This window comes from Oculina patagonica, chromosome 11 (genome assembly GCF_052425735.1).
Source record: "Oculina patagonica isolate OP01 chromosome 11, crgOcupat, whole genome shotgun sequence".
In the NCBI taxonomy this organism is placed as follows: domain Eukaryota; kingdom Metazoa; phylum Cnidaria; class Anthozoa; order Scleractinia; family Oculinidae; genus Oculina; species Oculina patagonica.
The window spans coordinates 13237259-13251950 of record NC_135768.1 but is presented as its reverse complement, the minus strand read 5'-3'; the positions used below and the strand labels follow the sequence as shown (position 1 = coordinate 13251950).

Genomic DNA, 14692 nt, shown 5'->3' with positions numbered 1-14692 from the left:
TTCGCTTAAATTTCTGTAATTTATCTGGCCTTTAAGATGGAAATTACGTTACATCTTTCAATGATAATACGTCCTTGCTTCCCTTTATTCATTAGGAATGCATTGGCGAGTCAATATAAGCTCAAAGGGTGTAAAAGGACAGCTGTAATCAAACTCAAATTGAGCACTGATATAAGCGTAAGAATAGTCTTTACACTTTACGTAGATATTGCTTGTAGATGCAATTTAAGATACTATATGTTTCTTCTATTTGGTTTTCATTTCAATTTCATGATAGAAGAGATATAAATTTTGAAATAAAACAGCACATGTTACCTCTCACTTGAAGTTTTTCACGACTGTTAATCTTCTAAAACACGGGAAAACATTTAGCGCACCTCGATTCGGCCAGTTTCGTTGATATTTCGTGTTATTTTTAACCCCCCATGTCCTCCATAAATATAGAGCTGACGACTTGAGTTATAAAACTAACTGATAACCGCACTGAAGAAAGCGAAACTCGTTGCTGTTTTGCTGTATTCTGAATATAATTAATAAAGTTCAGAAAGAAGACAGTGTCTAGTTTTCTTCTGTTTGCAGTGGCGGAACCAGACCTTCAGATAAGTTAAGGGCCCGATCATCCCGACCCTGGAATAATGGGGGGCCCGCACTCGAAAATCATTTTTCTCCACCCTACAGGCCTACATTTGGCCTAAATATTTAGGTGGGGGCCCGGGCCCCTTGGGCCCCTCCCCCCCCCCCCTAGATCCGCCACTGGTTTCTTTACATAAAATATGCCTTGCTGTCTGATATACCTTGTTGTCTGATATGCCTTGTTGACGACGCCAACAATACAAAAATGGATTGAAGGACGAGTTACAAAACACAGGTCCACCATTCTGTTTTCCAGATCTTCTCAGAGATTCCTTGGCGAGCCAATATAACATACATTGGAAAATAACATATAATCAAAGCTATGTAGAACACGAAAGTGTTCAGTGCACTTCTTTTCAGTCGCACCGAGATATCTTCAGCATTGGGACTTTGCACTGCCTGCTGTTGAGCCTGCATTTGTAACTGATGTCTGCCAACAATTCGATAAATTCTGATGTGCAAAAACATGGAAATTGTAAGACAAACGAAAATAACAACGGCTATTGTTAAGTTTTCTATTCCCGGATTTAAAAAATGAAATCTCGATACAAGGAAGCTTATTAACCATATCAGTAATTACTAAAGTATATTTACTAAATTTATATTTAGTCACTAAAGTAGCATATCTCAATGATGGCTGTTATTTATTTATTTTTTTTTATTTATTTTTTTTTTTAATCAGTGAATATTATTTTTTTTTTTTTTTTGCAACACACACAAGAAAAAAAAATACATCACAAGAAAAGTAAACAATACAGCTACTTACAGACCAATTGCATACAAAACTTAAGATAAAATAACTTACACTTATTTTACACTTATCATGTAATATATACAAAGTAATACAAAGACAAATAAAGGGAAATATACGCAGGAAATAAAGTAATATGAGGGCTATGCATTAGATTAATATTTGAACATATTACAACTATGATATTTTTTTTTTTTTTTTTTTTTTTTTTTTTTAGTGCAAGCAAAGTTATCTATTTTTAATTAATTACGCAATAAGATACCTGGAGAAAATTATTCAGTCGTTGTTTGAAAATGAGAGCAGTTTTCTAATTTCCATTGAATAGTGACTTTATTCACGAATTCATTGACAAAGAGTTTTTTCTCAAGACATTTAGAAGCATAGATATATTGTTTGGCCAAGATGATGAGGAAGTCTAATCTGCGCTTTATGGGACTGGAAAGCCCTTCAGACAGATGCGATATGTCATGAAGAGCAATTTGTTTATTGGATAAAATGATCGCAGTATCTTGACAGTGATTAAACCAAGATAAAATTTGTGAATAAAAGAGTGCAGAATCATTACAGTCAATAAAGGTATGTTCAATTGAGTCCGAACTAGAACAAGACTAGATGGTAACGTTTGAGTTCTTTCTTCGTAACAGTTATTCTATGCAAGAAACGAAAACCGAATTGACGCAGTTTGTTATCTTTAGTTGATCGGTATATTGCTTGGAACTTTTCACTCCAGTTAGTAAAATTTTCAGGAAATCTTTCCTGCCACTTTTGTACACCACTTGGAATAATAAAACTGTGACTGGTTACTAGTTGGTAATAATTTTTGCAGCGTGCTACAGCTAGGTTAATCGAGGTTTCAGTTGAGGAGATGAAAGCGGAGTTTGATGAGAGATCGCGTGAAGGTATTAAAGTTTGTGCAGCTTTCCTTTTAAGATGAGATGAGATGGCTGCAATAAGCTGGAAATAATGCATGTAATTTGTTGTAATGTTGAATTTATTACTAAACTCTTCGTAAGATAAGAAATTGCCATTAGAATTTAACACATCCTGCACAAAAACAACTCCACGTTCAAGCCATGATTTCCAAAATAAAGTAGCATTTTCTATAGTTATCGACTTGTTGTTCCAGATTATAAATTCACCATTTGGGAAAATGTTGGTTATGTTCTTGAGTTCTTGAAAGTATTGAAGAAGTTCTCGGTAGAAGAGGGGCAGACCTTTATCTAACAGAGCCACATTATAATTGCATTTGAGGAGAAGCGGGAGGCCACCATAATTTCGGAAGTAGTAGTTCGGTATTGCCTTCCATTTATCACAAGAATTTCCTAGGAGCCTACCAATCCAGGCCAGGCGCAGAGATTTAACTAACATATTGAAGTTGACGAAGTTAATTCCCCCTTCTACAACTGGTTGGTACATTACAAGTCTTTTTATTTTGTCCTTCCTATTTTTCCACAGAAAAGCGAAAAGATTCTCCTGAACGGTTTTAATGACCGCTTCTGGAACAGTCAGCATAGATGCTGCATACACCAACTGTGACACACCTAAAGCTTTCGCCAGCAAAGATTTGCCATAAATTGTGAGATCTCTTGAGAGCCATAAATTTAATTTCATTTTCATTTTATTCACCTTTGAATAAAAGTGTTCTTCGATACATTTGTTTGTGTTATAGGATAAGTGGACTCCAAGAATTTTAATCGGTTCGTTTGTGGCTTTAAAATCAAGTATCTTCTGGTTGCTGTCTCTCATAGAGCCTATCCACATTGCTTTCGTTTTTTTCTTGTTTAATTTCAGTCCTGAAATAGTTCCAAAACAATCCAGAATATTTAAGTATGGTTTAAGAGATGTAGCATTTTTTGTTATTAAAGTAGTATCGTCGGCAAACTGTGAAATCTTAACCTCCTGTTCGTCTGGAAGAGAGATACCTTTGCAGTTTGGGTCTTGGCGTATTTTTAAAGCTAGCAGTTCAACCGCAAGGATAAAGAGAAACGGACTCAAAGGGCAGCCTTGGCGGACCCCTCTTGATATATTGAAATAATTCGTTAAAAAGCCTCCGTTTATGATTGCACTTTGTACACCATTGTAAAGGATTGAGATCCATCTGGTAACATTTGGGCCAAAATTAAACACTTTCAAAGTTTTAGCAACAAAATCCCATTCAAGGCTATCAAAAGCTTTTTCAAAGTCTATAAAGAGGAGCAGACCAGCGGTCCTTTTCGCATCTAAATGCTCCATTAAATCGCTTAAAAGTCTTATGTTTTGACCTATATACCTTCCCTTGACAAAGCCGGTTTGATCGGAGTTAATTAGTTTTGGTAAACACTTCTCTATTCTCTTTGCGAGAGCTTTTGACAGAATTTTATAATCTAGATTGAGAAGAGATATGGGACGCCAGTTAGAAAGTTCAGAAAGGGCTTCGTCAGTTTTGGGTATTAAAGTTATTATTCCCCTCCTTTGGGAAATGGAAAGGGACCCACTTTCAAAAGCTGCATTTAAAGAGTTCAGCAGATCTCTCCAGATAAGATCATAAAAGGCCACATAAAATTCTTTAGTAAACCCATCTTCACCTGGTGTTTTATTGTCCGAGAAAGAAATTACAACCTCTTTTAACTCCTCGTAGGTAAAATCGTGCTCTAACGAATCTTGTTCCTCAGCGTTAAGTTGTGGAATTTCAATATCTTCAACAAACGACTCAAAACTCTGTCTTCCGGTACCTTGTGGCTCTCTGTTATGGCTCATTCTCGATGCATACATGTTGCTATAGAAACTCTCCAGTTCTTTCTCGACCTGTTTTGAATTTGATGTCACCTCGCCATTTTCTAATTTTACTTCGCGTATGAGCTTTTTTTCATAATTCGTCTTCTCCAGGTTAAAAAAATATTTAGTCGGTTTTTCCCCCTGTTCAAGCCATTTCGCCTTTGATCTAAACATAGCCTCTTTCCCTCTCTGTTCATATATATTTTTTAATTCTTCTTTTGCAGTTTCATATTCCGTTAAAACTTTCCGGTCTAAGACTTCGAAATCAGTATTACAAATTTTATAATCAAGTTCTTGTAGCTCATTTTGAAGTGTTATTTCTCTTTTTCTGAGTTCAGATTTTTTTTGTTTAGAAAAATTCATTGTTTTCATACGTATTTCCATTTTAATCAATTCCCACAATAGTTGCTTATCGGTGACATCGGAATATTTTTCATGTATTTGTGGATAAAAGAATGCAATCCGTTCCTTAAATTCATCATTTTTAAGAAGGGAATTATTAAATTTCCACGTTCCAGGACCTCTCTTAAACTCGTCTCTAATGATAACACTCAAAAAGGTTGCTTTATGGTCTGGAGCTACTGAAGTTCGAATCTCAGCCTTTTGAGCATCCACGGAGATTGGGCGAGAGACAAGGATAAAGTCTATTCTCGATTTCAAGTTATTAGTTTTGGATTCATAAGTGAAAGACTTTATCTTTGGATGCATTTTTCGATATATGTCGAGAAGGTTTAATTCGTCCATAAGATTGACAACAGCGTCTCTGTAATTCGTATTTTTCCAGGGTAAACCCCCACTTTTGTCTGCCTTATTAAGTGTACAGTTCCAATCACCGGCGATAATTACCCGGGAGGTGTCCGTTTTCCTCACGAGTGATTCACTTAAATTTTTAAGGAATTCATTTTGATCTCGATAATCAGTGGGTGCGTAAATATTCACGATGAAAAACGTTTCCTCCAAGACTTTAAGTCTTGAAATCAGAATTCTTCCTTGAAAATCCGTTTGAACAACATCGAAGTTAAAAGTTGAATTTGGCTGTTATGGTCAAGCCCTCCGATCGCCCAACCACCGGTGACGGAACTGTTTTCCGTAAGTTCTTTGGCAATATAAATCGGTTGAACAATGAGAACACAAGAGAGCTGCAGAGCATAATCATCATGTTTAAGTTGAGCGAATGGAAGGAGTTCTTATTATGGCGGCCAATATCAAAGCGTTGCCCAGAATGGAAATGAGCATCAGTGGAGCATTTAGAAAATACTTTTTGATGTTAATGGTTTTAAGAGTAAAGTTCTCTTTATTGTCTGAATTATGGTCTGCCGATAGGTTTTGTTTTTGACGGTACTGTTCAACATTAACATAAAATCTAGCCTGTATGGCAGGCGTGGCTACATAAAATCTGAACTTTCAGCGTTGTCAAATTCATTTACAGCAAAAAGGAAACAAATAACTGAATAGCTCTTAGTGTTCGATTTTGTGGAGGAAGGTTAACCGAAGAAACCAAGGTTAAACCCTTGGAGCAAGGATAACAATCAACAACAAACTCACCGCACATATGTCGGCGGGTCCAGGATTTAAGCCCGAGGCACATGGGTGGGATCTAACCACTGTGCCACCCTTGCTTTCCTTTACAGCTACGGCTATCTGAAGCACTATGCGCAATAGCAAGGAGCTACAGGGTGCAAACATTAGCCATTTTCCGCCATCAGGCTATTAAAATTCTGACCTTAGCACTACAACCTCGATATTAATCGAGACAATCTGTTTCTTATTTCGTCTTTTCTTTTCTGGAAGCAAACGTTTTATTTTAAGCATCGTACTTTATTGTTTATCAGTAGTTGAGTAGCCCCCTGTGTCATCATGACGTAAAGTGATTATTGTTCTTTCTATTCTTCACAGTTCCTGACACTCCACCTCTTGATATAAAAGCTGAAAGTTTCTGGACAACTCACACCATTCCACTGAGATGGACACACATCCCTACATATTTACTGAACGGGATACTTACCGGCTACCGGATACGATATCAAGCTATAGAAGTGGGAGAATGTCCTTATGAAGAAATCCCCAGGGAGGTGATCCTTCCCCCAGAAAATACATCTACCGTCCTCACAGGGTTAGAGAGCTTTGCTGTGTATCGTATCAAGATAACAGGACTCACGATTAAAGGCGATGGTCCCAGTGAAGTAATTTTTGCAGGTAATCAAAGTTAACAGTTAGATGAAAAAAATATGAAAAAACACCATGTTTTATATAAGAACCACTAGAGTTGAAGCTTTGCTATCGGACAGTGTACCTCGTGTAGACTGACACCTCCCTTAAAGCAAACACATAGACATGGTCCCATACAAACATTAAATGTTTTACCTCTTATAAGCAGACACCTCTCCAAAGAGGGCACATTTTCTGGTCCCAATGGTGTATTAGGACAAGACAGCTGACGTATCGGGCGTTATCCTTTCTTGGAACAAAATGATTGGGCCAAATCGTCCAAGGATGTACATAGTTTCGATACACTGAATTACCATCTCTCTCTTCTCAGAAACGTGCCGATGTGTGAAACGTTTAACAACAAACTGGATGTTTCTCGACCCTTATGTCACCAAGGACAACTCAACCAAGCGTGGACTGGGTGGGCTGATGACGCGCTTTGTAGATGACATGGCAGTGACATGCTGTCAGACTTGCAGGACACACGGACAGTCGTATGTCGACTTTGATTTTAACGGCAAAGATCAACCCTCCAGCCAGTCCACAGAAGAAGCACACCGTCTGAACATAAATCACGATACAGACTTCAGCTTCCCTGTGTACGGGTACAAGCTACAGGACAGATTTAGACACGAGTTTGGGTACACGGGGATGATTGAATCCCCAGGAACTGCATACGTTATAAACACGAAGTTCGGTAACGAAGTTCCCACGTCACTTTTGTATGCTATTTTGGCGTGCTGGCCGTTAGCTTTAATCAGTGTATTACTGGCCTACATATCAGGATTTACTATCTGGGCTGTGGTAAGTTTTCAAATTCCTACTGACTACTTGTTAAAGTTGGTCTTTACGTGTGGTCAAGAGTAGACGTACTTTGTCGACTGAGGTGGTGGACGAAACTGACATGCTTACATTATTGTATTTACTTGACCAATATATGCATGTAGATTTCGTGGATAATTAGAAATATCGGCTCAACAGAATTCTTCATTTATTCTTCCTCATGCTTCAAGTGTTTTCCATTCTATTCCACGTTTTCATTTGCTATTATAAGACCAGTTCACACATGATTGGTATTAGCTTCTAACGGGGGGGGGGAGGTGGAACGAATGTCAAGAACCAGAGAAAAGGGGGAAGGGAATGACCGCGGGAGGTGGAAAAGAAGGGGCGGGCGGGCGGGAACCGGGACAAATAAGAATGTAATTTCACAATGTCGCGAAATGGTTTGCAACAGTAAATCACAAAGTTAAGAGGCGGAATAAACTAACAAGATGGCGGACACCAGCAGTATAAAATACGAGAGGTGGGAAGTCCGAAGCCCCTCTGTTCCCCACACCTCTTTACCGTCAACTATTTCAATAGAGATCGAGCCACTCAAACACAGTCAAGCTGAAAACATCCAATTCGCCCACTCCGGCGCTTTTCTCACTAACTCACATCGATATATGACCATACAGATTTCTAGCCTGTGCCATGAGTTTGGTTAGTTAGCAAGTAGTGCGAACTAAGAACGGCAAATGAAAAGAACAAAGAAGAGCTACCCTTGCGCCCTTTTTTCCACTCCCCTTTCTTTGCGCTTTCCTCCAACAAACTGAACACCTGGGACTGCCTAGCCAGTACGTTTTTCGTCAAAGATGAAATTCTGACTTAAAAGGTTCATATCCCCTGGATGGACTTCAGTTTGTGCCATACAGATATAAACAAGGTTGTTATCTTCTTGACATTTTAGGACCAAGTCCAGAATTCTGAACACTTTCCCCGCTCATTCTTTCCCGGAATGTGGGAAGGATTTTGGTGGGCCTATGTTTCTATGACAACGGTAGGGTAAGTACAATTGTAAATTTGCAGTGAATCGTTAAAAAGTACTGGAAAATGATGCTATGGAGGAAAGCTTGCAACCTCTTTCGCTGAAAGTAAAAACTATAACTTCGTAAATTAGGAGTCGAGTCGCGTTTGTTACAGTATTTTTATAGACACATGTAGCATCACGATTCAGCTTTCTGTTTTAACATATCTACGTGAAAAACGTAAGATTGAACTTCAGATTTTTCTGTTTTTATTTTGGATAAATGTTAAAGACTTTGAGAAAAAAATGTATACGTAGGATTTTAGGGACAGCGTCGTGAGAAAGTTTCCCCGTAAAATATTCTATAATTACGAGGATGCGTGCACTCACTGTTAAGCAAAATAAACTTTGAACAGCAAAAGAAAGGCATGAATTCATTCTCCAAGATATAAACAAACCGCAATCAATGGTTTTTAAGAAATTACCTTTCAAGTAAAACTGTCAATCTTGAAAACGTCAGCCGACGATTTCGAGTTTTGGGCCACTTCTTTCCTTCCAGTCTGTACCCAAACCACGTTTAAACAATTTTCAGGACTTGTAAAATACGTTTTAGCAAGGCCAGGCCGCTATAAGCGGATTTACAATTCATACCAACATCTCATGGGATTTTCAAGTTGCACTTAATCTTGGTGATACTGCCCATTTTATGTGAAGTTTTTTTAGATCTAACATTACATATCGTCAGAGGTCTCGGTGACGATTTATTTACTAGCTACCCTCAGTATTTTAATACTCCTCAGAGTAGAGCAGTACATGTACATCAGAAGTAAAGTTGCACAATAATTGAAGTGGAATGAAAGTGAAGTGAGCTGTTTTCATTGTAGGTATGGTGACCGCACGCCCTTATCAAACCCTGCTAGGTTTGTAGCTATGGTGTGGACACTAGCAGGTGTTATCATCATTAGTATATTGGTTGGTTTTATTGCCGTGTCACTTACAAGTGTATCAGTTGGCGTGGATTACAAACTTTACGGAGCAAAGGCAAGTTTTCACTCTTCTTGTAGTCTTGTTACAAAATAATCATAAACTTGTAAAGAGGAATAATTACATCTCATGGGAGGCGTCCAGAGGCTGACCAGTTGGGTCAAGTTGGATTAACTTGGGCCAGGCATGTGAAGCTGAGTTTAGTCGGTACTTCCGTGTAATCAATCTAACTAATGACCACAGCTAGTGAAAGATTTTAAACCGGGATGGGGCAACGCTGTTTGTCTCTTCTGTGAAGCCATTAAATCAACTTATGAAGAAATTGCTATCTACCAACATTGCCAAAGCCCTGGTTGTCCAAAAGGTGAATGATGTTACACACTGGATAAATCCCTTTCCGGTGACTTAATGTTAACAAAACCAACCACGCTATCCAGTGGATAGTGAATTCTCCAGTAGACAGCATCATCCATCTGTTCAACAACCGGACCCTTTTCGCCAACATGCCTCGGCTTTTCACATCCCATTGAGTGACGAAGGAGTTGTGCTATGTAGTTTACACCAACCAAGATTAACATCTTTCAGTACTCATTCTGGTTAAGATTATTTAATAAAAGCAAAGTTTTCTGATAATGTTGTTTATTCCAGGTTGCGGCCATCTATGGTTCCGCACAGTACAACATGGGCTTGAGAAAGAATGCTAAATTTGACGCAGGTACGTACACTAAGTAAAACTGAAGAACTTTATTGACAATTTAATTTGAGAATGGAGCAAAAACACAAAGATTTGTATGAAATCTGTCTAAAGTAATTAACTAAAGTATCTGAGTTCATCACGGTCCCCATGAAAATGTCAGCCTAAGTTCATTGCGAATTGTTTGTGTAAGGTAAGGTCAAGAATAGAGCTATATGTTCCGTAAGAAACTGTTGTGCTGCGTCAACGGGCGAGTGAAATACTTACGCATCGTCCATCACCATGCTTACTCCAATAACGTAACTCCATTTTGCTTCGTCGAAGGCCGGGCTAATTCTCGATTTCTCAGCTTTTTCAAATTTGCTACAGCAGTCTATTTACCTTTATCAACTTCCAGTTGATAGTCAACTAAAGTCAAGAATAACTTTAAAAAACAATGTACTGAAACAGCTTCTGTTTTTAATCGTAATAATTTTGTTATTTACCCTAAGAAACAATTCGTGACATTGTTTTTCCAGACCAGATACACCGCAATTTCGAGGAAATCTACGAGCTACTTTCATCTAACAGGATCGGTGGAGTACTAATCGATGGCTACATGGTGGGAAGCAAAAAGCAACTCTTTGAGAAACCGTTCCTACGAATATACAAAGTGTATGATTACTCTGCGGTTTATGGCGTTGTGACCGGTGGAGACTCAAGAAAACTTGGCAAATGTTTCCACAGCTACATACAAAAGAATATTGCCACTATTTTCGAACATGTGGCAGAAAATGTAGCAGCAATACAGGTAGCATATGTTATTAAAACGGTTTGTAATTAAACTACAACCCTAAGACTAATGGGAGGCGCGGTGGTCTAATGGTTAGTGTGCAGGACTCTGGATCGAGCGGTCCGGGCTCGAGCCCTGGCCGTGGTCACTGCGTTGCGTTCTTGGGCAAGACACTTTCCCTATTCAATGTCGAGCATCTAATAACCTTACCCACAAAAGGTTGTAAAGTGAGGCTTCCACATTGAAAAGCGCACTTTGATCTCGCTAAAAAGGTCCAGGCCACAACCCCCATTCCCCACCCCACCTAGCTAATTGCAAGGTAATTCCCCTCTATCCATGAGGCCGTAGTGTCCTTTTTCAATGGCAACAATTCACTTATGCGCACATTATACCTTGCTTTCAGACTTGCACACTTAAACTCTCTTTTCTCCATTGCAGGAGTCTCCTGAACCGTTAGAAGTGGAACGTTCCACGGGTTTGTTTGACACTGATAGCGAGCTATTCAGGAAAAACCTGATGATATTAACTGCATTGTTGGGTGGCGGTATCCTGGCAGGTATTGTGTGGGAAGTTCTGTATCGCTTACGGCAAAAAAAGACGATACAACCCCAAGGTAATTCAATCAGTCAACATTTTTATTGCAGTATAGACAATAAAAGTAACAAACAGCCGTGTTAAAACGTTGCTTGTACTTGTGAATGTAATGCTGTAAGCTTGATGGGAATGCACCTGAACATAAAAAGAACATAACATATTGAGAAAAGGCAATGAAAAACTTAAAATAACGGTCAAGTTTTGTTAAAAAGTACTTTACTGGTGTACTGAAGCTGTTAAGGGGGGAAATAGAGATTACTCCATGGAAAATGCGCCCGTACGATTTTTATTCACGAGTTGAGTAGTATCAGAAAACAAACGAGTGAGCGCAGCGAACGAGTGAGTTTTCTGATACAACTCTACGAGTGAATAAAAATCGTACAAAGCATTTTCCATGGTGTAATTTGTTTATTTTATAGATACTGAGGTTTTTGGAAAGCAAATTAAATCGCTCGACTTTTTATCAGTTACGCGCGTGTTTAGGAAACCCATTCATCTGCCATAAACTAAAATAACTAAAACATGTTTCACTTTGTCTTTCAAAATCACATCTTTAATGAAGTGTAGCACAAGAAATAAGACGTCAGTTTTATACTCTCACAACTTTTACAGAAACAACTTTTAATAGAAAACCTGACTGAGACTTGTACAAAACTCATCGCGAACTCGAGCGAACTTTTACAAATTAAATCAAGAAAACAGTCTGCCAAAACCAAGGACAAACCTGAAGTGTCTTAGTCATCATCTGAATCAAAACTCGCTACAATCCCTCGGAGTGAAGACGGCCCGTATTCTTGTCCTTCCTTTGTGCGAATTTAGTCAAACGTTAATTCAACTCGGCAGGAGGAATTTCGGTTATCTCGCTTCGTGTTTCTCTTTTTGTTTGAAGAAACATTGTGACAACAAGGCCGTCTTGTTTCGTTTTCTTTATAGTGTTTTGGTTTTCCTGTTCTGCAATATAAACGACTCAGTGGAGCCGTTAAAGACACAAACAAACCTTGAACGTGTCTCCGCCATGTCGCCGGTGTTTACGACGAGAATCAAAATGGCGATACGGTGTTGTTCACAAAGGAGTTTTCGTCGTTCGCGCTTGTGATTGGACGAACGACGTTTTTTCACTAGTGAGTTTTCATCGTTCGCCTTTCCTATTGGCTAATGCATTTTACGTATCATTTGTACGCAATCGTTTTTTCGTGAGAAAATCTCAGTATCTATGATATAAGGGGTGCTTTCAATAGTTATGTATGGACGAAGTTTTGATCTAAAAGCTGATGGAGTCGGGCAACCTTAGCATTTTTAAATTCTGTGCTTATATCTTGGAAAGATCTCTAAAAACTAATTACAACTTGCTGTCCCTTCAACAATTCACTTGATATATTTATCTTAGTGCTCTAGGTGCCAAAAGCCAAAAATGTAGTTAATTTTCCGTGCTAGCAGTGCCCCTTTTAGAACGACTTTTCTTTGTGATGTGAGAAGTGCTATGAGCCGGTACGCGAGTGGTTATTTAGAGGCGCATTGGATGTAGCATATGAACGTGCTTCATTTGTCTACGTTTGGAAATAGAAGAATGTATAACAGGAAAAAGAAACCTGCTAGTTCGTAGATACCCTAACATTTGTTTTCTTCTTGTATTCTAGACAGCAAACCTGTAACTCTGCCGTCTTTCGAGATGAGAAAAATGCTACAAGATTACAAATCACAGATGTATAACTTGATCACAGAACTAAAAGAAAAACACCGACTCCAAAGACGATCTGTTTTGACTTCAACGAAGAGCAATCGGAAATATCATTATGAAGAAAAAGAAATAGTATCAACGAATTCTCAAACGGTGAGCCATGAAGATGAAGACCTAACAGCTGGAATTGTTGCGCTGCCTGTGTTGAGAAAAGCTCTGAATGAGTGCGAGGACGAACAAGAGATTCCTAATAGCAACCTAAAGAGAGTTTCTTTTCATATTCCTAACAAAACAGACAATAAGGAGGAAACACAATTTTGAGCATGAAGAAGTTTTTCAACATCTTCTTGGTTCGTTTGGAAACAAAAGTCATAAAGCAACTCGATATATTCATATATTTGATATTCTCTTCAAATGGAATGCACCTGGATTCAGAAAGGAACGGCCGTAAAAGTATAATGGCATGAACCATGGACTCTTCTTTGCGATCTGCCAGCGTCCATGAGATTTTTTTTGGGGGGGGGGGAGGGATTGGGGGGAATTGGGGGAGGGGGGTCGAATGATGGTAAACGAAGAAACAAGGGGACCGCCGGCCTAAGGAAACATCGACCACTTCTGTACGAGGCAGCTCGAGATCAAGGAATTCAATGTGGTCTCTCACAACAGGCATATCCGGGACAAAAGCGATGCTCTTGGGTTCAAAGTGTTGCTTAAACTGTCTCGTTACGACCGATAACCGATAAAGGGTGTAAAAAATTCAAGCAAAAGTGTAAACAAGACAAGTTGAGTGTGTTTAAAACAGAGCCCGGACGTCACAGAGCTTGTTTTCAATTATCCCTTAAACTAATCCTGTTATCCCTTATCCCTAAAACTATTTTTCCCGTTATCCCTTATCCCTAAAATTATTTTTCCTGTTATCCCTTATCCCAAAAACCCCTAACAGGGCCTCTTTATTCTTCTACTGAAGTTAATTTTAATTGAGTTTTGTATGGGGATTCTGAGGACTACTGAAGAAAACTAGAATGTATATGCGACCATAAGTCTTTCAGCCGGAGATCAGATCATTTATCATTTCTATGAACAATTACTTTTTGTGGTTCGGAAAAGCTAGTTAATCGGGCGTGGCCGATTTATAGTTTACCCTTTGGTCGTCCTAGACGATAGTCTCCTGTCGGCTAAAAATGACGGGGATAGCCTGGGCCAATCGGTTTCATTTCAGTTTTGACAGTAAATCGTTGTAGGAACACTGGGTCGACTTTTGGGCTAATCTGCAATCTGGTTCTCTTCTTTGCTTCGGCGGGAGGACAGAGAAAAAAGCTTAAGGGGTAAAGTACTAATAATCACCATTGTGAAACTGTAGTTGCTTTGACAAGTTGAAGCTATTTTTGTAAATAAAAGGGGTAACGTCATTCATGTCACGCAATGTTTTTGTGGGAAACTTTGAAACTAGACGCTTTGCTGGTTTTTACAAATAGCAGTGTGATCTGGCGGTACATTTTTTTGAGGCGGACTCCACTTTAAAACTATTTTTTATATATTTAGCAAGAAGTATGTCGATTTTCATTTCCGCACAGTTGGGCGTCAAAGTCGCCTGTCACAAAGAGTAGAATGTTTGCACAATATGTTTTGGATATATTTTAGATTTGACTAGTGACGTTAGTAAGACACTTCTCAAGACGTCAGCAAAATATTGGCAATGTACAGTATTGGTGTGAACTTGAATGGAATTTTTTACGAGATCAGTAAAGCTATCGAATGAAAAGATGACTTGAAAATGAAAACTTCGAATAATTATAATTAAATACCAATTGAATTTTAGATGAGAAATTCCGGAAGTG

General features: G+C 38.7%; 1 protein-coding gene across 1 annotated transcript in view; it reads left to right on the top strand.

The window, feature by feature from the left end:
* The window catches only part of LOC144630296 (uncharacterized), a 50369-nt gene extending 37056 nt beyond the window's left edge, over positions 1–13313 (top strand). Inside the window, exons 31-38 of the mRNA XM_078488627.1 lie at positions 6035–6334; positions 6678–7150; positions 8076–8170; positions 9017–9173; positions 9765–9831; positions 10329–10600; positions 11021–11195; positions 12814–13313. Of these exons, the coding sequence (XP_078344753.1) occupies positions 6035–6334; positions 6678–7150; positions 8076–8170; positions 9017–9173; positions 9765–9831; positions 10329–10600; positions 11021–11195; positions 12814–13175 (1901 nt within the window). The 3' untranslated portion in view covers positions 13176–13313. The remainder of the gene's footprint in view (positions 1–6034; positions 6335–6677; positions 7151–8075; positions 8171–9016; positions 9174–9764; positions 9832–10328; positions 10601–11020; positions 11196–12813) is intronic.
* Positions 13314–14692: the final 1379 nt, after the last annotated feature.